The sequence below is a fragment of the Balaenoptera borealis genome (assembly GCF_965194805.1).
Source record: "Balaenoptera borealis genome assembly, chromosome: 19".
NCBI lineage: Eukaryota > Metazoa > Chordata > Mammalia > Artiodactyla > Balaenopteridae > Balaenoptera > Balaenoptera borealis.
The window spans coordinates 62796252-62819346 of NC_138878.1; the positions used below are offsets into that span (position 1 = coordinate 62796252).

The 23095-nt window shown below is 50.3% G+C and overlaps 1 protein-coding gene across 5 annotated transcripts in view; it reads left to right on the forward strand.

Annotated features, from left to right (window-relative positions):
• The window catches only part of MYH14 (myosin heavy chain 14), a 90379-nt gene that overhangs the window by 43958 nt on the left and 23326 nt on the right, over positions 1-23095 (forward strand). For all 5 annotated transcript variants that reach the window (XM_082367590.1, XM_082367586.1, XM_082367589.1 and 2 more), the window contains 14 exons: positions 1180-1249; positions 1387-1547; positions 2634-2742; positions 5514-5645; positions 6472-6678; positions 9260-9397; positions 11208-11331; positions 11911-12082; positions 14055-14267; positions 14853-14997; positions 15652-15858; positions 20578-20682; positions 20775-20927; positions 22158-22406. In XM_082367590.1, coding sequence (XP_082223716.1) covers positions 1180-1249; positions 1387-1547; positions 2634-2742; positions 5514-5645; positions 6472-6678; positions 9260-9397; positions 11208-11331; positions 11911-12082; positions 14055-14267; positions 14853-14997; positions 15652-15858; positions 20578-20682; positions 20775-20927; positions 22158-22406 — 2185 coding nt within the window. The remainder of the gene's footprint in view (positions 1-1179; positions 1250-1386; positions 1548-2633; positions 2743-5513; positions 5646-6471; positions 6679-9259; positions 9398-11207; positions 11332-11910; positions 12083-14054; positions 14268-14852; positions 14998-15651; positions 15859-20577; positions 20683-20774; positions 20928-22157; positions 22407-23095) is intronic.

A 23095-nucleotide genomic window follows, 5' to 3' on the forward strand; every position in this document is an offset into this window, starting at 1 on the left:
ATATTTTACACTGCTTCAGTTTTTTTTTTTTTAATATTTATTGATTTATTTGGCTGTGCTGGGTCTTAGTTGCGGCATGCGGGATCTTTTAGTTGTGGCGTGTGGGATCTTAGTTGCAGCATGCAGGATCTAGTTCCCTGACCAGGGATCGAACCTGGGCCCCCTGCATTGGGAGCTCAGAGTATTAACCACTGGCCCACCAGGGAAAGGAAGTCCCCCCTGCTTCAGTTTTTAAATTTAAATGTCACTTAGTTAAAATGAAATGCAGTTAAAAATCCAGTTGCCCAATTGCCCCAGCCATGTTTCAGGGGCTCAGTAGTTGCATGTGGCCAGTAGCTGCTGCACTGGACAGCGCAGGTTTGCAGTTTCATACTCCAAGTGTCCCCAGACCAGCAGCATCAGTATCACCTGACAGCTTGTTAGGTATGCACATTTTCAGGCCCCACCCCAGACTTACTGAATTAGTATCTGCATTTTAACAAGATCCCTGGTGACTGAGAAACTCTGATACACACACACACACACACACACACACACACACACACACACACACACACACACGTTTCTCAATCACCAGTCAAAAAATATGGCACATTAATATATAATATTATGTATATGATATATGTGTGTGTATATATATGTGTATATATATGTTGTATATCTAATATGCATTATTTTTAATGAAATGTCAGGATCCAGGGAGAGGGCACAGCAGGGGAAAGGCTCTGAGGACAGACACATGTGCGCTTATGAAACGTACTTTTAAAATTTGGAGTTGCACTGAGAAATGTGAAAGAAGCAGCTATAAAGCACTTAGCTCAGGACCTGAGTTCAAGAACATCAGCCCCTATTTGTTGTTATTCTCACACTTCCGAGACACACCTTTCTTTTACGTCTCAATGACCTATGGTGTTAGTGTAATTAAACACTCGTAATCAGTACGTGGTGTGTCCTAGGAGCGGACACGCCTAGGACATATTGGTGATGTTGCCATTGGTGGTGGTATTAATGCTCTCAGCCTGGTGTGTGGCCCTCGGTAATACTTAAATATTTGTTTTTCTTACTGTTCCTATTGTTATTGTTGTTATTGCTATTTGTCACTCTGAACCCAGTGCCTGGCCGTGGTGACAGTTTGCTGTTACTCTTCACCCCCACCCCACCCTTCCCCACCCACTTCAGGTACGAGATCCTGACACCCAATGCCATCCCCAAGGGCTTTATGGATGGGAAGCAGGCCTGTGAGAAGATGGTGAGTGTGGGGTGGAGGCTGAGGGTGTGTGCACGAGTGTGAACGTGTGTGCACAGTCTCAGGTGGTGGAGGAGGTTGAACTGGAGCCTCCGCTTTCATCACCCCTCCTCCTCATGATCCGTCCCCCACTCCCACAGATCCAGGCCTTGGAATTGGACCCCAACCTCTACCGCGTGGGACAAAGCAAGATCTTCTTCCGGGCCGGGGTTCTGGCCCAGCTAGAAGAAGAGCGGGACCTGAAGGTCACAGACATTATTGTGTCCTTCCAGGCAGCTGCCCGGGGATACCTGGCTCGCAAGTGCGGCTCCACACTATCTCTTGGGGTCACGTTGGCCAAGGCTGGTTCAGGGAGGGGTTGACCAGGTGGCCCCAGGGGGCTGGTTCAGGGAGAGGTTGACCAGATGGCCCCAGGGGGCTGGGTCAGGAAGAGGTTGACCAGATGGCCCCAGAGGCTGGGTCAGGGAGGAGTTGATCAGTTGGCTCCAGATGGCAGGGCCTCCAGGATGGTAGAAGGGCTGAGAGACAAAAGGATGGAGCCACTAGATGCCCAGGCTTCTTGGTTCTCCAGTCCCTGAGGCTCCTGAGCAATGCTGGGGACACAGAGAAGAGCTAGACTCAGCCATAGGGTGACCAACCATCCCGGTTTGCCTGGGACTGGAGGTTTCCCAGGATGCATGATCTTCTGTGCTAAAACAGAGAAAGTCCCAGTCAAGCCAGGTCCGTGTGATCACCTTAGTGGCCAGTCCCTCAAGGGACTCCAGTCTGGAGGGGGAGACATACACGGGCACAAAGTGTCACAGTCCAGGGCGAGATGTGCTTTGATGGGGGTCATACAGGTACAGCGAGAGGCCCTTCAGACCAGGTAGATGAAGGAGGATGGGAAAGGTGTTCCAGGCAGGAGTGACAGCTTGTGCCAAGGCCCAGTGATGTGAGAGCCTGGTACATTTCAGGAATGCAGGGAGTTTTCAGGAGAGTCTCCTTCTCCCTTGGAACTGGCCCAGAGGAAGGATCAGAGAATAAAGGACTCCCCAAACACCAGGCAGAGGGTCAGGGGCCATATCCAGGGGCACTGAGGAGCAGGGGAGGGGTGGGCCAGCTGTGGACATAGAAAGCCCTCTCTGGAGGCTGGGAAGCTGGGGAGGAGGCTGGGGTGAGGGTCCAGTGGGTGGAAGATGAGGCTGGGGCTGAACTGGGGCTGAGGCTGTGGGAACAGAGAGGAGGGAACAGGGCAGAGAGAGTCAAAGGCAGAGAGACTGATAGATGGAACCCAACAAGATTTACTGATAATAGAGCAGTGCTTGCACACAGTAGGCATTTAATAATGGTTGACAGGGCCTGGAGGGGCTGAGTCTCCATTGTCCCACCCACCCATCTCCCCACCCAGGGCCTTCCAGAAGCGCCAGCAGCAGCAGAGTGCTCTGAGGGTGATGCAGCGGAACTGTGCAGCTTACCTCAAGCTGAGACACTGGCAGTGGTGGCGGCTCTTCATCAAGGTGAGGGCACCTGGAGAGGTGGCCCAAGTGGCAAGGAGACAGGTCCTTGGGGCCAGGTCTGCTTGGGCAAGTGACTTTCTTGGTTTGGGCCTCAGTTTTGTGCATCTGTAAAATGGGACTAATCAACCCACCTTTTGTTCATCAGGATTCTTGAGGTAACAAGTGACAAAAAATCTGACTCAAACCAACGTGGATAAAAGATATGGGACAGCTTTAGGTGCAGCTGGATTTAGGGTTGAGTTGAGGTCCCTAAGACCCCCTAGGATTCAATGATTCACTGGAAGGACTCACAGAACTTAGAAAAGCTGTTATGCTCATGGTTATGGTTTATTACAGTGAAAGGATGGACATTAAAATCAGAAAAGGTAAAAGGCGCACAGGGCAGAGTCCAGGAGAGACCAGACACGAGCTTCCAATTGTCCACTCCCAGTAGAATTGTACAGATAGGGCTTAATTCTTGTAGAAATGCTGTGTGACAGCACATATGGAATATTGCCAACCAAGAAGCTTACCCAAGCCTTAGTGTCTAGGGTTTTCATAGGCATGTGATTGACCCCCTTGACTGTCCACATGGTTGACCTTAGTTACTCCAGCCCCTCCAGAGGTCAAGGTAAACAAAGGACTCTTATCAGGCAGGATAATCCAAAGGTTTAGAGATGATCTCCCAGGAACCAGCCAAGGGCCAGTCCTTTCCTTGAAATGTGCAGTGTTTGAACAACCCAGACCTGCTGAGTTAACCCTTTATTGCACAAGGGCCCAAACAATGTTAGTTATCTGACATTCTGTGCCTCCCATGTGACTTTCCTCCATGATGATCCCTGCAGACTTTTCCCACATGGCGGCCACCAGCTAGGCCAGTGTGGTCTTTTCTTATCGCAGAGCTCCAGCCAGAATCCCAGGTTTCACTCTCACTGGCCTGGCTGGAGTCATATGACCATCCCAGAACCAGTCAGTACACATCAGATGAGCCAGGCTGGCATCACACGCCTGCCCAATGCAGAGGGGCAGAGCCAAGTGTGTGAGCTTCGAGGCAGGGTGTTCTCCCAATGGGAAATTGGAGAGCAGGAAGGAGGATGGAGATTTGGAGGCAAAAACACAGCTATTCAGTGTAATTCTGAATATGACGTCTGAACTGTCAGCCTACATGCCCTCAGTCCATGTTAACTGAGCACCTACTATGTGCCAGTAAATTTTGAGGGTACAATAATAAAATGGTAAATAAAAACAGACAATGCCCCACCAACAAGGACCTACTGTATAGCACAGGGAACTATACCCAATGTCTTGTAATAACCTGTAATGGAAAAGAATCTAAAAAAGAATATATATATATATATATTAGAATATATAAGAATATATATAGTTATATATAACTGAATCACTATGCTGTGCACCTTAAACTAACACAACATTGTAAATCAACTATACTTCAATTAAAAAAAAAAAATACAGTGCCCTGCCCCGTGGAGCCCACAGTTTAGGGCAGGGGTTGGTAAGCTATGGCCCATGGGCCAGACACCTGTTTTTGTAAATGCCCATTGGTTTGGTTACTGTATTGTCTGTGGCTGTTTTTGAGTTACAGCAGCTGAGTGGAGTAGTTAAAACAGAGACAGGATAGCCTGCAAAGCCTCAAATATTTCTTAGCTGGCCCTTTAGGAAAATGTTTGCCTATCCTAGGTCTGGGGACAGGAGGTGTGGTTTGCCAGGTGTCGACTGAAAAAAAATACACAACCTACAAGTTGAGAATTATGTTTTGTTTGGGGCTTTACTGAGGACTTTAGCCCGGGATACGGCCCTCAAATAGCTCTGAGGGACTGTTCCAAAGGAGTAAGGGAGGAGCGGGGATACATAGGAGTTTTGAAACAAACGAAAAACAAAACCAGGTAGTCAAACATCAAGATTACTGCTAATTAAAGAAAAACCAGCCATCTTGAGTTAATGAATTTAGCGCTTTTCTCTGAATGGGAAGATGCAAGAGTCTGGGCTGAATGAAATTATTCCTTTGATATGCACCTTAATGACCTAGGGCCAGTATCCTGTTTTCCTCCATCCTGAATCCCCTCAGGGTGCACCGTTGGGGGCAGCTGCAGTGGCTCACGGCTTGATGGCCTCAACATCCTCTGTTTACTGATATGTCAGGCGACTTCCGGCAACATTCTTTGTCCACACAGGTATCAGTGAATGAATCCCACAAATAAACAGAAAGTTATAGCTGTGATAAATGCTATGAATTAGCTCAGAAAGGAAGATAATAAAATAGAAAAAGAATCAAATACAGTAGAGAAGTTGAGAAGAATCGGAGTTGAGGAGAACCAAAGAAAAAGCAATAGAACAGACATGAGCAGAGTATATCCCGCTTAGCAAAGGGGAGTGTGGTTTGGTGAAACTTTTCATTTCGGTTATTCATATGTGGGGGGGGGGGGGCTGGCCTGTCACTCCAGCCTGGAATCACACAGTGTAAAGTGCATCTCTCACTATGGACCTTGGACTAAGAACTTTGAGGCACAGTGTCTCCTGTAGGCAAAGGGACCCTGTAGCAAAAAAGGGACACATTTAGCGCTGCTTGTAATGTACCCCGGACTGTTCTAGGCTGTTGGCAAATGTGAAGTCATTCACTCATTCCGACTGATGAGGTCACAAGGCCAGTAGTGGAGGAGCTGGCATGCGAACCCAGGAATGCGGCCCTGCTCAGAGCGTGAGTTCTTAGCTCCTGAGCCCAGCGGCCTCCCACGGTGGGAGCCAGCCACCCACCATCCCTCCTGTCCCCCTAGGTGAAGCCACTGCTGCAGGTAACGCGGCAGGATGAGGTGCTGCAGGCACGGGTGCAGGAACTACAGAAAGTGCAGGAGCTGCAGCAGCAGAGTGCCCGCGAGGTGGGCGAGCTCCAGGGCCGGGTGGCGCAGGTAAGGGGCGTGGTCCCCGGGTGAGGGCTTGGCGATGGGAGGAGCCGGTAGTGGGCGGGGCTTCCAGCTGAGCTGGGTCGGGGCAGGGGTAGGTTGCGGGCGGGCGGAGAACCGAGGTTTCCTGGGGCTGAATGGGGGCGGAAACTGGTGTGGTTGAGCGGCGAGATGCTGGGAGCGGGGCCCTGGGGATGTAGCCAGGGTATTGAGTGGGGGTGGGGCTGGTTGCTGCAGAGCCAAGATGCTCAGGAGGCTGGTCCAGCATCGGGGCAGGGCAGGGGCAGGGTTATCGTACACAGGCGGTAGACTTTTCACTGTTGCCAGTATTTCTGGAATCTTAACGCTGAAGCAAACCCCTTCTTGAGCATTTTTCTGTTTGTTTTTTTCAGAATTATTTCTTTTGGTTAAATTTCTAGGCGTAGGAGTATTAAATGCAGTGTGAGCTGATAGAAAGTCCTCCCTGGGGCTATTTGGAGGAGGGACTGGAGATGGGGAGACTGGAGGCTGGGAGACCGGGAAGAGAGTCCACTGGGAGAGGATGAGGCTCAAGCCTGTTAGGGTTATGGGGAGAGAGGAGGGGCCAGGAGGGATGGAGCTGGGGACTGATGGGCTGTAGGGAGGTGAGGGAGAGGGAGGCATCCAGGGGTCTGACTTGGTGACTAGGGGTCACCCTGAGGAGCAGGATGGGGGACTGTCTTCCATCCCTCCCTCCTGCCCCCCAGGCCTCAAAGGGCAAAGTAACTCAGGGGGCAGGAGGGACCTGGTGCTCCAGTGAGGGCCATCCTGGGAGCACCACCTAACGGACGCTGACCTCCCACCCCACCCCCAGCTGGAAGAGGAGCGTGCCCGCCTGGCAGAGCAACTGCGAGCAGAGGCAGAATTGTGTGCTGAGACTGAGGAGACCCGGGGGCGGCTGGCAGCCCGAAAGCAGGAGCTCGAACTGGTGGTGTCGGAGCTAGAGGCCCGTGTGGGCGAGGAGGAGGAGTGCAGCCGCCAGCTGCAAACCGAGAAGAGGAGGCTGCAGCAACATATACAGGTCTGGCCCCCGTGCGCCCGAGGCCACCCCCCCCCACCCCTTCTGTTTACCCCACACACCTTTGCTTCAGCAAACTCTGCCTCTTTTGGCCATGAATTTGAAAAAATGAAACAAAACAAAACTCAGCTCAAAGTGTCTTAAGCAAAAAGAATACTTTTTTTTTTTTGCTTTCAAATTAATGGGAGACTCTAGAATGTGTAAGCTTCAGGCATGGCTGGATCCGGGTGCTCAAGCAGTAGCTTCAGTACTCTGCCTCTCTCCATCTCCTGGCTCCATTTGCCTCTGTGCTGCTGCGTTCCAAGGCAGGCTGCCCTGCCATGGTTCCCCTTCAAAATCCATTGTGTATTTTACACTTAAGGCACATCTCAATTCAGATGCTAAGTTTTCATTGGCAGGACTTCATCTGCATTTGTATTTCATAACTTATTCAGTGAAAAAAAGTAGATTAACATCCCCAAGTTGATCCAAACATACTTAAAAGTTCCCCAATAATTGATTGAGTGACTGGTTTTAAATTTAAAAGAAATCGAATTAAATTGAAAATTCAGCTCTTCAGATTGGTCACATTTTAAGAACTCAGTAGTGTTTTAATCACCTCCTCTTGACCCCATTGGTGAGGGGGGCAGGGATCCTGCCCTGTGGTTATGGAGATGGCCTAACACACCACACCTGATCCTGGACAGATGGGATAGAAAACACGTTATTAGTCACAAGTATTCACAGCCTGAGGGAGGCAGACACCATGGCACAGAGAGTCACAGTGGGGTTGCATTCAGGAATGGCATGAACAAGCTGCAGCTGTGAGAGGCAAGCTTAGTAGTAACAAGAGGATGAGGTGACCCCTGGTTCCTGCAGGAAGATGTGATTGGTTTGTTTATTTTATTTATTTATTTATTTATTGGCCGTGCCACACGGCATGCGGGATCTTAGTTCCCCGACCAGGGATCGAACCCATGCCCCCTGCAATGGAAGCGCAGAGTCGTAACCGCTGGACCACCAGGGAATTCCCGATTGGTTTGTTTAAATAATTCTGAGGACTAGCAGGTAACTGAAGCCTACTAGATAGGGATAAGCAGGTACCCTGTCTGGTCCCCAGGATACAGAGGGTTATTGGTTAGGGGACCTTATCTTTGGTAGCAGGGCAGGTAGAAGGACTTGTGATTAGGCCATTATAGGGACTCCCAATTTTACCAGCCATCAAGGCCACACGTAATAGTGAATTTTTTTAAATTGAGGTGTAATTGACATATAACATTATATTAGTTTCAGCGGTACACATAATGATTCGATATCTATATACATTGCAAAGTGATCACCACAATAAGTCTAATTTACATCCAGCGCCTTAAGTAGTTAGAAAAAAATTTTTCTTGTGATGAGAATTTTTAAGATCTACTCCCTTAGCAATTTTCAAATACACAATACAGTATTATTAACTATAGCCGCCATGCTGTACATTACATCCCCATGACTTATTTCATAACTGGAAGTTTGAGCCCCTTCACCCATTTCTCCCACCTCCCTACCCACACACCTCTGGCAACCACCAATCTTTTCTCTGCATGTGTGAGCCCGTGGGTTTTGTTTTGTTTTGTTTTGTTGTGCCACTCAGCTTGCGGGATCTTAGTTTCCCAATCAGGGATTGAACCCAGGCCCTCGGCAGTGAGAGCACCAAGTCCTAACCATTGGACCACCAGGAATTCCCTGAGCTTGCGTTTTTTTGTTTTTTTGTTTTTTTTAATTATTTATTTATTTATTTATTTTTGGCTGTGTTGGGTCTTTGTTGCTGCATGTGAGCTTTCTCTAGTTGTGGTGAGCGGGGGCTACACTTCCTTGCGGTGCGCAGGCTTCTCATTGAGGTGGCTTCCCCCGCTGTGGAGCATGGGCTCTAGGCACGCAGGCTTCAGTAGTTGCAGCACTTGGGCTCAGTAGTTGTGGCACACGGGCTTAGCTGCTCCGCGCATGTGGGATCTTCCCGGACCAGGGATCGAACCCGTGTCCCCTGCATTGGCAGGTGGATTCCCAACCACTGCACCACCAGGAAAGCCCTGAGCTTGTGTTTTTTTCTTGTTTTAGTTTTGTTTCTTAGATTCCACTCATAAGTGAGATTGTCTGGTATTTGTCTTTCTCTGTCTGACTTATTTCACTTAGCATAATGCCCTTGAGGTCCGTCCATGTCATTGCAAAATATTGAATCTTAATTTCCAGTCTCACACCACAAATCGCCACACGTGCCTGGTGACTGCCATAGTGGACAGTGCCCATCTCTGTGATATGTTTATTTATGATGTTTATAATCTTCACACACACACACAAGAATGTGATTTCAATGTGATAGACAAAGATTTTTATCTATCCTAATACCTCAAACAGTGCCTGGCCCCCACCAGACACTCAATCAGTGTTTATTAACCCAATGAATGAAAAGTAAGCGTTGGATCCTTCCCAGCCCCACCCAGTTTGTGGACCTGTCTGAGCCACGAGCCCCGGAGATCCGTGAACCATCCCCTCCACCCATCCTTCCCACCACACGCCAGTCCCCAGCCGCTGGGTCCTCAACCCTGCCTTCTCCCCACTGCAGGAGCTGGAGACCCACCTCGAGGCTGAGGAAGGGGCCCGGCAGAAGCTGCAGCTGGAGAAAGTGACGACGGAGGCAAAGCTGAAAAAGTTGGGGGAGGATCTGTTACTCTTGGAAGATCAGAACGGCAAGCTGAGCAAGGTGGGTGGGCTGTGAGCCCCGAGGGCAGGGGGAGTGGGCTCACTGGTGAGCATGGGTCCTTCTCTGCATCCCCCCAGCTTGCCCCACCTCTAGGGGTCTTCGAACTCTCGGTCTTGGCTGTGTCTCCTTTGAACCCTTTCCATCTCCTTGCGTCTCTGTCACAGCTTCACTCAAGCTGGTATTTATTGAGCAGCCATCATGTGTCATTATCTATCGCTGGATCATCAGACACCCCAAAGCCGCATCGCTAAAAACAACCCCCATTTCATTACATCCCATTGTTGTGTGGGTGGGCTGGGCTGTGGTCCCCTTAGGCAGTCGTGGTGACGTAGTGGCGGGCACTGGAGGGCTGGTGTCCGGGTGCTCTTTTGCATGACCTCTCTGCCCACGGGAGAGCCTGGGTTTCTCACCTGGCAGCTCAGGGTTCCCAGAAAAAGAAGTGGAAGTGGGCAGGTCTCTGAAAGGCTTAAGGCTGGAACTGACACGGCATCACTTCCCTTGAATTCTATAGATCAGGTGTTGGCAAACATTTTCTCTAGAAGGCTTATATAGTAAATATTCAGGCCTTGGCAGGCCATGCCGTTTCTGTGACAACCACTCAGTTCTGCCATTGGAGCATGAAAGCAGCCACAGATGGTCCGTGATCAAATGGGCGTGGCTGTGTCCCAATAAAACTTTATTTATAAACACAAGCAGTGGGCCATATTTGGCCTGCAGGCTGTGGTCTGCAGACCACTGAGCTTAAAGCAGACTCAGTCTAGATTCAAGGGTTGGGGAATTAGACTCTGCCTCTGTCTGGGGACATGGTGAAGAGTCTGCCACCATCTTTAACCTGGCACAGCCAGGACTGGGCTAGGCACAGGGGATATGGCGTTTAACTAACTAGAAAACCATTTCTGTCCTCACAGGGGCATGGGGGGAGAGGGAAGCTAGATGAGTCACCCCAGGAAATCAACATAACCACGCATCATGAACTAATTATAAACTGTCAGAAAAGAACAGAGAACCATGGAAGTGGGGTGGCCTGACTTGTGCTAGGGGTAGCCAGGGCAGGCTTCCTGGAGGCAATGGTGCCTGAGTTGAGAGCTCAGGGATGCACAGTTTTCTGCAGCATTCCTTGGATGCAGTGGCTCTTCTCTTCTACTCTGTTCTATTTGTTCCTTTTTGAGGTAGTGCCGACCCACTGCCTTGATTTCCAAAACCACTCACAGTTGGAAAAGTGCTGCTCAAAAATAAATTAAAAAATAAAATAGTAAATAAAAATAATAAACAGAAAGAAAAAAGAAAAGAGCTGCTCCAGGCCAGTGCTTCTCAAACTCCAGTGTGTCCAGGAATTATACGGAGAACTTGTTAAAATGCAGATTCTGATTCAGCGCGTCTGGGGTGGAACCTGAGATTCCGTTCCTAGCAAGCTCCCATTTGGTGCTGACGCTGCTGGTCTATGAGTCGGACCTGGAGTAGTCACAAGGCTCCAGAACTCACCCATAAGTGCAGCACATGTGCAAAGATGTTCACTGCAGTGTTGTTTATAACAGCAGTTGATTTGAATCAACCTCAGTATCCATCTGTGGGCCAATGGGTTAATGAATGGGAGTGTCCTTCAAATAGTGGGAGTCTCCATGGTTAACAGGCGTGAACCCGGTGGGGGTGGGACGGGTCCCTAGACCCTAAAGGATGCAAAAGGAGGGAAGGGGGTTGGAAGCAGGAAAGGTCAGGGAAGGATGGAGATGAGCAGAAATGCAGATGAGAATGATATCAAAGATGAGGGTCGGGCCCCTGACACCCCACCGCCACCTCCCACCACCCTCAGGAGCGGAAGCTGCTGGAGGAGCGTCTGGCCGAGTTCTCATCCCAGGCGGCTGAGGAGGAGGAGAAAGTCAAGAGCCTCAATAAGCTTCGACTCAAATACGAGGCCACGATTGCAGACATGGAGGGTGAGCGCCTGCCCCTCAGTGGGGGCCAGTGCACACTCCAGCGGGGTCAGGGGGTACCTCGGGTGACCCTCGTGTGCTGTGGGGCCTCAGTGGTCATATCTGTTAAATGGGGGCAGGAAAGAAGACTCGGGACAGGTTAGGTGTCCTCCCAGCTCTTAAGTTGTTTCTGTCTCTCTCCATCCAATTCTCTTACTCACTCCTAAGTGTCTTGGGTCACTCTCTCAATCTGACGGTCCCACTAGCTGTTTCAGACACTTTTTTATCTCTGTCCCTTGCCGTGGACTCAGAAGCAGAAACAGAAGGGAGAGAGCACAGGAGGAGGCCGGGGAGGCAGGGAGGGAAGGACAGGGCAGAGATAGCCAGCGAGCAGGAGCAGGGGCTGTCACTGGGGGCCAGAGGGGAGAAGGCATGTGGGGGTCTGGGGACCAGTGGGCGATCCCAGGGATGGGGAAGCTGGGAAGGAGGGGGAGGGGTGGAAAGAGATGCTGAGCTCAGCCTGACTGCGGGGCCGTGGGTCTCCCTGGGGGTGTGGGTCTGGCTCCCTTGTGCATGCCCCACCCCCCCACCTCCCGCCTCCAGATCGCCTCCGGAAGGAGGAGAAGAGCCGCCAGGAGCTGGAGAAGCTGAAGCGGCGGCTGGACGTGGAGGGCTCAGAGCTGCAGGAGCAGATGGTAGAACAGCAGCAGCGGGCGGAGGAGCTGCGGGCCCAGCTGGGCCGCAAGGAGGAGGAGCTGCAGGTCGCCTTGGCCAGGTGCGGGGTGGGCCGGGTGGGGTGCACAGCACGGGGGCGCCGCCTGCCAGCGTTGGGGGGCGCCCGGCGAGACCCTCCCGCAGGTACAGAGCTCGGCCGAGCCGCTCACCAGCCGTGCACACCCACTCTGAGCCTCAGTGTCCCCTTCTGTAAGATGGACACAAGAGTTCCAAGCCCACCTGGTTAAGGGAAAACTGAAACCGGGCCCTACGTGTCTAGTAACTTAACACAGTTTCTTGCACAGAGGCAAGGAAATGCTATTTCTTCTTCTCCCACTACCCCAGCCTCTAAAAACCAAACAGCCCAGAATCCGCTGTGATTGGATAGGTGGTCTGGCCATCTTAGGAATCATAATCATCATAATTACAGTCATTCACAATTATTCAGCACTTACTGTGTGCCAGATATGATGCGCAGTGTTTCAAATGCTTTTCACCCACTGCACTCCATACGACCTGGGGTGCCCTTGTGTATGGGCGCAGCTTGATTTCAGAGAGGTTACAATGTGGGGAAATTGTGCATCTGAGAATCGATGGGACACGGGGTTGGTGGAGGGGGGTTAAGAACACGCACCCTCCAGCCTGACTTCTGGGTTCAGATCCTGGCTCCTCCCCTTTTTGGCCATGTGACCTCACCGGGGTGACATCACCTCTCGAGCCTCAGTTTCTCTATCTGGAAAAAGGGCATGACTATAGAAACTCTCCTAGGATTAGTGTAGGGATTAAATGAGAAAGGGCTGAGAACATGCTTGGCACGCCCTAAGCCCTCATTAGCTGCTGCATGTGTCTGTTCTTACCTTCTGTTATTGCCGTTGTTATTTTTTTCCGTTTTCTTTTGTATTGAGGTGAAAGTCACATAACAAAATTAACCATTTCAGGGAGCTCCCTGGTGGTCTAGCGGTTAGGACTCCGTGCTTTCACTGCCGTGGCCCGGGTTCAGTTCCTGGTTGGGGAACTGAGATCCTGCAAGATGCGTGGCACAGCCAAAAAGAAAAAAAAATTAACCATTTTAAAGCATACAGTTCAGTGGCATTTGGTACGTTTGCGATGTTGTGCAACCACTACCTCTATTCAGAACATTTTCATCACCTCAAAAACAAAAATCCTATTAAGCGATCACTTCCAATTTCCCCCCTCCCCTCAACCCCTGGCAACCACCAATTTGCTTTCTGTCCACATATGATTTGCCAATTCTTGCTCTTTCACGGCAGTGGAATCATATAACACGTGGCCTTTGGCGCTACATTGCCATCCTCGCGGCAGCCCTGTGAAGGGGGGCAGTCACGCTCTCTCACAGACCAGGAGCCTGCAGTTCAGAGAAGCTGTCACTTGCCAGGGCAGGTGGCTGAGCAGGGGATACAGACCATGGTCAATGCATCTCCCTGAGCCATTCTTACAGGGATTTTTGTTTGTTTTTTCTTTTCTTTTCCTTCCTTTTTTTTTTTTTTTGCCTGCCGCCACACGGCTTGTGAAATCTTAGTTCCCAGACCAGGGATCGAACCCACGCCCCCTGCAGTGGAAGTGCAGAGTCCTAACCACTGGACCGCCTCCCTGAGCCATTTAACCCAGAGTCCACGCTGCCACTCCATTCACCTTCCCTTTGCAAGAGGTCGATCCCATAGGGGTTATGAGGAGGGACTCTGGGGTCAGCCACCCACTGACCATGTGACCAGGGCAAGTACTTTCCCGCTCTGGGCCCCAGTTTCCTCGTTTGGCGTGAACATTACACAAGATGATAAAGTAAAGTGCTCTCAAGTGGCAGGAACTTAATAAGTGTCCCTGTGATTACTGGTGGTGTCATCCCCATTTTACAGCTAAGAAAGCTGAGGCTCTGAGTACTGGAGACACGTGCCCAAGGGCAGAGCTGGGCTTTTAACCCGGGACTGGCCGTGTCTGGCCCCTCCAACCCCTAGAAATCATCCCCACCCCCTGCCTGCCCCTATACCAACCCCCTGGTCCTCGTCCACCCCCAGGACAGAGCAGGAGGGCGGGGCCCGGGCCCAGCTGCTCAAATCCCTGCGGGAAGCACAAGCGGGGCTGGCCGAGGCCCAGGAGGACCTGGAGGCTGAGCGCGCAGCCAGGGCCAAGGCAGAGAAGCAGCGCCGGGACCTGGGCGAGGAGCTGGAGGCGCTGCGGAGCGAGCTGGAGGACACGCTGGACTCCACCAACGCGCAGCAGGAGCTCCGGTGAGGCTGGGCGGCCTGCAGCTGGCACAGGCCGGGCACGTGGGGGGCCGGGGGCTGGGCAGGGAAAAGGATGTGGGTCCAAGCTCTCCATCTGCACAGTTGTTTAGTCTTTCAACAGTTGTTTATCGGACACTGGCTCTGGGCCCAGCGTGGGCCAAGCTGGGGACAGAGATGAGTCAAGACTCAAGACTCAGGCATTGCCCTCAAGAACTCCCAGTCCAGGGGTAGGCAGATTCGAGCAAAGACAGACACAGTCCAGAACAAAGTGAGCTTTAATGGAGTACGACAGGGCATCGTGGATGATCAGAGAAGGCCCTTGTATCACTCTATGGGAGGGAGCCCAAAAAGACTTCTTTGAGAAGGGGCCTTTTGAATAGGGTTTCGAAAGATGCATAGGAGCTCACCCTTAAAGCCACCCTTCTTCTGTAGCATCACTGCCCAGATCCCTTGGGGAATGTAGAGTGAGGGTCCCCATCCTTGGAGGGAAAGAATAAAAGGAGGCACAACCAGCAGTCAGGGGCTCCTTCAAAGTCCCAGCCTTCCTCTATTCTGAAATTCTGTTCCCTTCCCCTTCCCCAATACAAGGTCCAAGAGAGAACAGGAGGTGACAGAGTTGAAGAAGACTCTGGAGGAGGAGACGCGCGTTCATGAGGTGGCGGTGCAGGAGCTGCGGCAGCGCCATGGCCAGGCGCTGGGAGAGATGGCAGAGCAGCTGGAGCAAGCCCGGAGGGTGGGTTGAGATGGGGGAGGGGTGTCTGGGGAGCCATGGGGAGGGGAAGCAGGATGCTGGGTTGGAGGAGGTACCTCTGGCTGGTTCTAGGCCAGCCCACTTTTCTCCTCACGTATTCATGTCCCTGATCCATCTTGCATTCAGCAAATGTTAATTGAATATGTAGTATATTCCCGGGGTGGTACTGGGGGCCCCAGCTGTGAGCCAAGCAACCAATACCCACTTCCATCGTGGAGCTCACGTTTTAGCAGGCAAGGCAGAGAGTAAACAATCTAAACACATTCATAATATATAGCGGGGTCATAAGTGCTATGGGAAGATGATGAACAGGAAAGGGGTTTCAGAGTGCTAATGGCCAGGGGGCGTGTTGTGATTTGAAATAGAGAGGCCTTGGAGAGATTCAGTGAAAAGATGACATCTGAGTAAAACACTGAGGGAGATGATGGGTGAGCCATCCTGGCATCACAGGGAAACATGTTCCAGGCAGAGGGAACAGTCAGTGCAAAGGCCCTGAGGCAGGAACGTGCCTGGGTGTTTAAGGAACAATGAGGAGTTCCAGAAGGAATAGACAGTACAAAGGACTTGGGGTATTCACGTGCCTGGTCTTGTAGAGAAAGGGAATCATAAATCATTGCTGTCTCTCTCCCCCACCAGAGCAAAGGTGCATGGGAGAAGACCCGGTTGGCTCTGGAGGCCGAAGTGTCTGAGCTACGGACGGAGCTAAGCAACCTGCAGACCACGCGTCAGGAGGGTGAGCAACGGAGGCGTCGCCTGGAGTCACAGTTGCAGGAGGTGCAGGGCCGGGCTGGCGATGGGGAGCGGGCACGAGCAGAGGCGACTGAGAAGCTGCAGCGAGCCCAGGTGAGTGCGGCGGCTAGGTCGGGGGTGGTCTCTGCTGTGTGGCTTTGGGTGAGATGCCTGCCCTCTCTGGACTTCAGTTTGGTCCACATCAACCCTACTGTCCTTTCCAACTTTTCCAACATAAGCACACATTAATAGCTAGTATTTGGTGAGTGATTACTATGCACCAAACATCCTGTGTATTTTGCCAAAGCCTCCTCCTAATGCTCCTTTGAGGGAAGTGCTAATATTGTTCCCATTTTACACACAAGGAAACTGAGGCCCAGGGAGGTGAAGTTGATTGTCTTAGGTCCCTCAGAGCCAAAGCGTGAACCCAGACATGACTGATCCTGTAGCTCTTAACCCTGCCACAGCTCCCACCCTCCACCCTCTTATCTTCTGGTCTTAAGTAATCCATGGTCTGATTAGAGAAACCCAGCATGAATACTTGGACCTGTGTGAGGACAATATCATACTGTGACTGTTAGAAGAAATGTGGGTTTTTTTAATTTTAATTTTATTATGTTTTTTAACTAAACAACCAATACCTGTTTATTACTGAGAATACAAACAAGCAGAAAGAGGGTAAGAATGACTTTTAATTCCCCAACCCCAAAGGGGTGAAAACACTGTTACCATTTTTAATTTCAAGATTAAAAGAGTGTATAGGGGCTTCCCTGGTGGCGCAGTGGTTGAGAATCTGCCTGCCAATGCAGGGGACACGGGTTTGAGCCCTGGTCTGGGAAGATCCCACATGCCACGGAGCAACTAGGCCCGTGAGCCACAATTACTGAGCCTGCGCGTCTGGAGCCTGTGCTCCGCAACAAGAGAGGCTGCGATAGTGAGAGGCCCACGCACCGCGATGAAGAGTGGCCCCCACTTGCCGCAGCTAGAGAAAGCCCTCGCACAGAAACGGAGACCCAACACAGCCATAAATTAATTAATTAATTAATTAATTAAAATGTTAAAAAAAAAAAAAAAGAGTGTATAGTTAAGGTGAAAGTTAAGTCGATATAACAAAGAGACTCCAGAATTCATCGGCTTGAATAAAAGACCTGTGTCTTCCCTCTCAGGAAATAGGCTCAGAGTAAGCAGTCGAGGCTGGCGGGACACTTATGCTCCATGAGGTCACTCCATTATCCCTGAGGGCATTGACCTCATCTTCAGAGTTAAATCTGGATTGTGGGCACCTGTGTGCTCCAGCTTAGGAAGGGGAAAAGAGGATGGGATGGAATTTGCATATATCACTTGGCTTGCATTCCATTGGCCATAACGTAATCACATGACCACACCTAGCTGCAAAGGAGACTGGGAAATATAGTTTCTAGCTGGCAGCCATGGGCCTACCTAACAGCCTGTCACAGTGGGACCAGGGGAGAAGGGATTTGGGGGGACAGCTAGGGTCTGCCCCCGTGGAATTATGCTACGTAGTGCTCATTGTCCTAAGCACTTTACATATTACAGAAATAAAAGTGACACCAAGAGTAGAGTCTGGTGGCTGATAGCAGGAGTTCTAGGTTGCACTGGTCAGTAGAACTTTCTTCAGTGATGGAAATGTTCTGTAATTGCACTATCCACCTGGCATGTGAGGAGTACAACTGAGGAGCTGGATTTTCATTTTATTTAATTTTAATTACTTTAAAGTTAAATAGCCACCTAAGGCTAGTGGCTACCATATTGGACAGGGCAGCTCTAGAGCCATTCTGCCTGGGCTGAAATCTCAGTTCCACCACTTGTAGCTGTGTGATCTTAGGCAAATTGCCTAACCTCTCTGTGCCTCGGCTTCCCTTTATGTAAACTTGGACTAATAATAGCATCTACCTCATAGGGTTGGTGTGTGAATCCAGCGAGCCTAAACTTGGAAAGCTTTTAGAATAGTTCCTGGGCTCTCAGTAGGCTCTCAAAAATTGTCAGATGAAAAAAAAAAAAAATTGTCAGATGTACCTATATATTGAGCACAGGTATATACCAGGCACTGAGCTAGTCACTTTATGTTCATTATTTCATTGACTCTTCAAAGCAGCCTTGGGAGGTAGGTCCTGTTATCATCCCCATTTCACAGATGAGAAAAACTGAGGACCAAAAAGATAGGAATCAGGCACTTACCTGGTGGTCCAGTGGTTAAGACTCCATGCTCCCAATGCAGGGGGCCCGGGTTTGATCCCTGGTCAGGGAACTAGATCCCGCATGCATTCCTCAACTAAAAGATCCCTCATGCCACAACGAAGATCCTGCGTGCCACAGCTAAGACCTGGCGCAGCCAAATAAATAAATATATATATATATATATATTTTTTTTTTTTTTAAAAGATAGGAATCACTTGCCCAGGTCACACAGCCAGGAGGTACCAAGGTCAGCTCAAAATATCATTTTCAAAAGTTCAAAGCATGACTGTCATACAAAGACATAGTAAGCCCATGTCAAAGATTTATTTAAAGCATTAATGAACCATAAAAAAGAATGAAATAATGCCATTTCCAGCAACATGGATGGACCTAGAGATTATCATACTAAGTGAAGTAAGTCAGACAAAGACAAATATCATATGAGATCGTTTATATGTGGAATCTGAAAAAATGATACAAATGAACTTATTTACAAAACAGAAACAGACTCACAGACATAGAAAACAAACTTATGGTTACCAAAGGGGAAAGTTGCAGGGGAGGGGTAAATTAGGAATTTGGGAGTAACATATACACACTAATATATATAAAATAGATGAACTACAAGAACCTACTGTATAACACAGGGAACTATACTCAATATTTTGTAATAACCTATATGGGAAAAGAATCTGAAAAAGAATATGTGTATAATGTATGTATAACTGAATCACTTAGCTGTACACCTGAAACTAACACAACACTGTAAATCAATTATACTTCAATAAAAACATAAATATTAAAAAAAAAGCATTAATGAGGGATCCAGCAGAATGTAAAGATGTTCAAGGAGAGAAACAACAACAAACTGGTGTGTGTGTAGTCAGCAAAAAAGAGAATGCCATAACGAAATAGCGCAGTCAGAGACAAAACTGGTTAATGTCACAAAGGGCAATCAAATTTAAGCTTTATAGAAGTGTAGTTGATTTACAATGTGTTAGTTTCAAGTGTACAACAAAGTGATTTATTTATTTATTTATTTATTTTTGGCTGCGTTGGGTCTTCGTTGCTGCACGCAGGCTTTCTCTAGTTGCGGCCAGCGGGGGCTACTCTTCATTGTGGTGCGCGGGCTTCTCATTGTGGTGGCTTCTCTTGTTGCGGAGCACGGGCTCTAGGCACGCAGGCTTCAGTAGTTGTGGCACATGGGCTCAGTAGTTGTGGCTCGCGGGCTCTAGAGCGCAGGCTCAGTAGTTGTGGCACACGGGCTTAGTTGCTCCGCGGTATGTGGGATCTTCCCGGACCAGGGCTCGAACCCATGTCCCCTGCGTTGGCAGGTGGATTCTTAACCACTAGTGCCACCAGGGAAGTCCCAGTCCTGTCCTTTCTAAAGGATGCCTGACCACTGCCTTTTCTTATTTCCAAGTTTTCAGATAAATTTTCTTACCAGCCAGAATTTGAACCCAACCTTGTTTGTTAAGTGAACCTCAAAAAGGGAGAGAAGAAGGTTCAGGGTAACACACATGTGCTGGAGGCACTCACCCAACAAACATTTCCTGAGCACCTACTGTGTGCCAGGCCCTGTTGTGAGCCCTGAGGACACAGCAGGGAACAAAGCAGATGAGGTCCTACCCTATGGAGGCAACAGTCCAGGGGGGAGAAAGTGGTAAACTGCTGCCCGATTCCTACAGCGAAGGAACGTGAGACCAGGAGCTGCACCCAGGATCATTGTGGTGGTGATTTGCATGCCGGGGGAACAGCTTTATTGTAATATAGTTCACATACCATATAATTCACCCATTTAAAATGTACAATTCGAGACTTCCCTGGTGGTCCAGTGGGTAAGATTCCGTGCTCCCAATGCAGGGGGCCTGGGTTTGATCCCTGGTCAGGGAACCAGAGCCCACATGCCACAACTAAGACCCAGCACAGCCAAAATAAATAAATGAATATTTTAAGAAAATAATAAAAGAAAATGTACAATTCAATGGTTTTTAGTATATTCATAGAGTTGTACAATCATCCCCATAACCTAATTTTGGGACATTTTCATCAGCCCAGAAAGAAATCCTGTACTGTCCAGCCATCATCCCCCAGTCCCACCCCCTGCCCCGGCAACCACTAATCCCCTTTTGTCTCTCTAGACTTCCTATTCTGGACATTTCATAGAAATGGAATCATACAGTATTTGTCCTTTTGTGTCTGGCTTCTTTCACTTAGCATAATGTTTTCAAGGTTCATCCATGTTGTAGCATGTATCAGTACTTCATTCCTTTTTATGGCCAAATAATATTCCATTGTCTGGATAGACCACATTTTGTTTATCCAATCATCCGTGGATGGACATTTGGGTTGTTTCTGCCTTTCAGCAATTGCGAATAATGCTGTCGTGAACACCCCTGTACAAGTTTTTGCCTAGACTTCTTTTCATTTCTCCTGGGTACACACCTAGGAGTGGAATTGCTGGGCTGTCTGGAAACTCTGCATTTAACCATTTTAAGGAGCTGCTAGACTGGTTTCCATGGCAGCTGCACCTTTTTACATCCTCACCAGCAATGGGTGGTAGGGATTTGAGGCAGAGGAGCAGAGGGGTTGGCTGGCTGTAAGCCACCATTAAAAGATGTCCCTTCCCTGCAGGCTGAACTCGAGATTGTGTCTGGAGCACTGAGCGAGGCCGAGTCCAGAGCCATCAGGCTGAGCAAGGAGCTGACCAGCACGGAGGCCCAGCTCCACGATGCCCAGGTGATCCCAGCCCACCTCTCGCCACCCGGCTCCCCCCAGGCCTCCCCACCCTCCTGCCCACACTTAACATCCATTCTCCCATCCATCTTCAGGAGCTGCTGCAGGAGGAGACCAGGGCGAAGCTGACCCTGGGGTCCCGGGCACGAGCCCTGGAGGCGGAGGCGGCAGGGCTGCGGGAGCAGCTGGATGAGGAGGCAGCCGCCAGGGAGCGGGCGGGCCGCGAGCTGCAGGCTGCACAAGCCCAGGTGAACAGCCCTGCAGGGAGATCTCAAAGGGCTGCCCAGTCTCCCAACCTGTTCCTCCTGGGTTCCCCCGCTCCGGGGTGGCCCCATTGCCCAGCATGTCATAGGCCAGGCCCCGGCAAGCCATACTCGCCTCTGTCTCTCCCTCAGCCCCAGAGCCTGTAGGTGCAGACCCCCATCGCTCCTGTCCCCAACTCTCTGTTTCATTCCCTACTCTCTGTCCCCACAGCCCCAGCCACCTGGATCCTCCTCTCAGCCTTCCTTCAAACCTCCCTGCCCCTAGTCTCTCCCCTTCCAGCTCATACTTCACATGGTCTTTCTACACCCTGAGTTGACCCTGCCCTTCCCTAGCTCACAGACCTCCCATGGCTCCCCAGCTCCCCCCGGACAAAACCCATGCCTCTCAGCTGGGTGTCAGAGGCCCTGCACTCTCTGGTCCTTCCTTCATGTTTAGCTGTATTCATCTCTCGTCTCTTTCCTCACTTCACTTGGGAACACGCTTTTCATTTTTCAGGACTTAGCATCCGCCTCTCCTGTTCTGGGAAAACCCTGACCACTCGGCTCTGAGCTCCCACAACCCTTCTTTCTCCTTTGTCCCCACTCCAATCACCCTGGCTGGAACTGTCTTTGCCCATGAGTCCCCCCATCAGACTGGGAGCACCTTGAAAGTGGGACCCCATCAGAGTTAGATCTGGATCCCCAGCATAGGCCAACATAGAGCCTGACGTATAGGAGGCCTTGAGAAATGCCTGTTGAATGAATGAGTGATGAATGTATGCTTGCAAATATCCTTCTTTAACTGGAAAACTCCTATGCATACTTCAAGATCCATCACAAATGCCCCCTCCTCCAGGAATTCTCTCTTGAATGTTCTAAATAGATTTTTCAACCCCTCCTGTGGACTCCCATGGGTCTCATACTTCTTCTACCTTAGCCTCCATCACCCTGGCTGTGATGTTCTGTCTCCCCCACCAGACTGGGGGTTCCCCAGGACAGAGCCCAGGTCTGATTCATCTTCTGGGCCCTGGTGGGAACCATTTTAATCTCCTGGAGGAGCTGGGGCTCATAGAACTCACAACCTCATCCCTACTGATGAGGCAGAAGTGCCCAATGGAGTGAATTATTTCCCCGTTCAGGCCTCAGTCTCCTCATCTGGGAAATGGGGCCCCACCAACTCACACCTGGATCGCAGCCATGAGTGACACCCTCCCTCTCTCTCCTCCCCCACCCCAGCTCTCAGAGTGGCGGCGGCGCCAGGAAGAGGAGGCAGGGGCACTGGAGGCAGGGGAGGAGGCACGGCGCCGGGCCGCCCGAGAGGCTGAGGCCCTGACCCAGCGCTTGGCAGAAAAGACGGAAGTGGTGGAGCGGCTGGAGCGGGGCCGCCGGCGGCTGCAGCAAGAGCTGGACGATGCCACGGTGGACCTGGAACAGCAGCGGCAGTTCGTGAGCGCGCTGGAGAAGAAGCAGCGCAAGTTCGACCAGGTGAGGCACCTCGGGTTACCCACCTGGGAAAGCGGGACGCTGATCACGCTGCCCATGGTCATTGTGAGTAATCAGTAACATGTGATGTCACAGCTCAGCTGTGAACTTGGGAGGACCTTAGGGCCAGATGCCTCTTCCCTCTGAGCCTCTGTAAAATAGGACACCCATCCATCCTGGTTTATGTCTTGCCCCAAAATAATTATTGGTGGTACCCACTTTTACTCCCAAAAGAGTCCTGAAGGTACACCAGAAGGTACTAGGAAGATGAAATGAAATAACACATCTTGCTTCTCCTGCTGACTCCCTGTGGACCTCAGGCAAGCTGCTTGTCCCATTTCAGCCTCAGTTTGCCCATCTAGGAGATGGGGATAATATTAAGCAGCTGGCAATCTGAGGATGGAATAAAATTCTCAGAACCCCAGAGCATTAAGATCAGGCAACCCCGAGGTTCAAATCTCAGCTGAGGCCCTTTCTGGCTGTGTGGCTTGGGCAAATTGCCCGACCTCTCTGTGCCTCAATTTCTTCATCTGCAAAATGTGAGAGTCCTTATTTTGCCTTCATTTTTGAAGGGTATTTTCACTGACTGTTGAATTCCAGGTAAACGGTTTTATTCTTTCCACACTTCAAAGAGATCATTCCATGATCTGTGGCCTCCATTGTTCCAGATGAAAAGTTAGTGGTCATTCAAA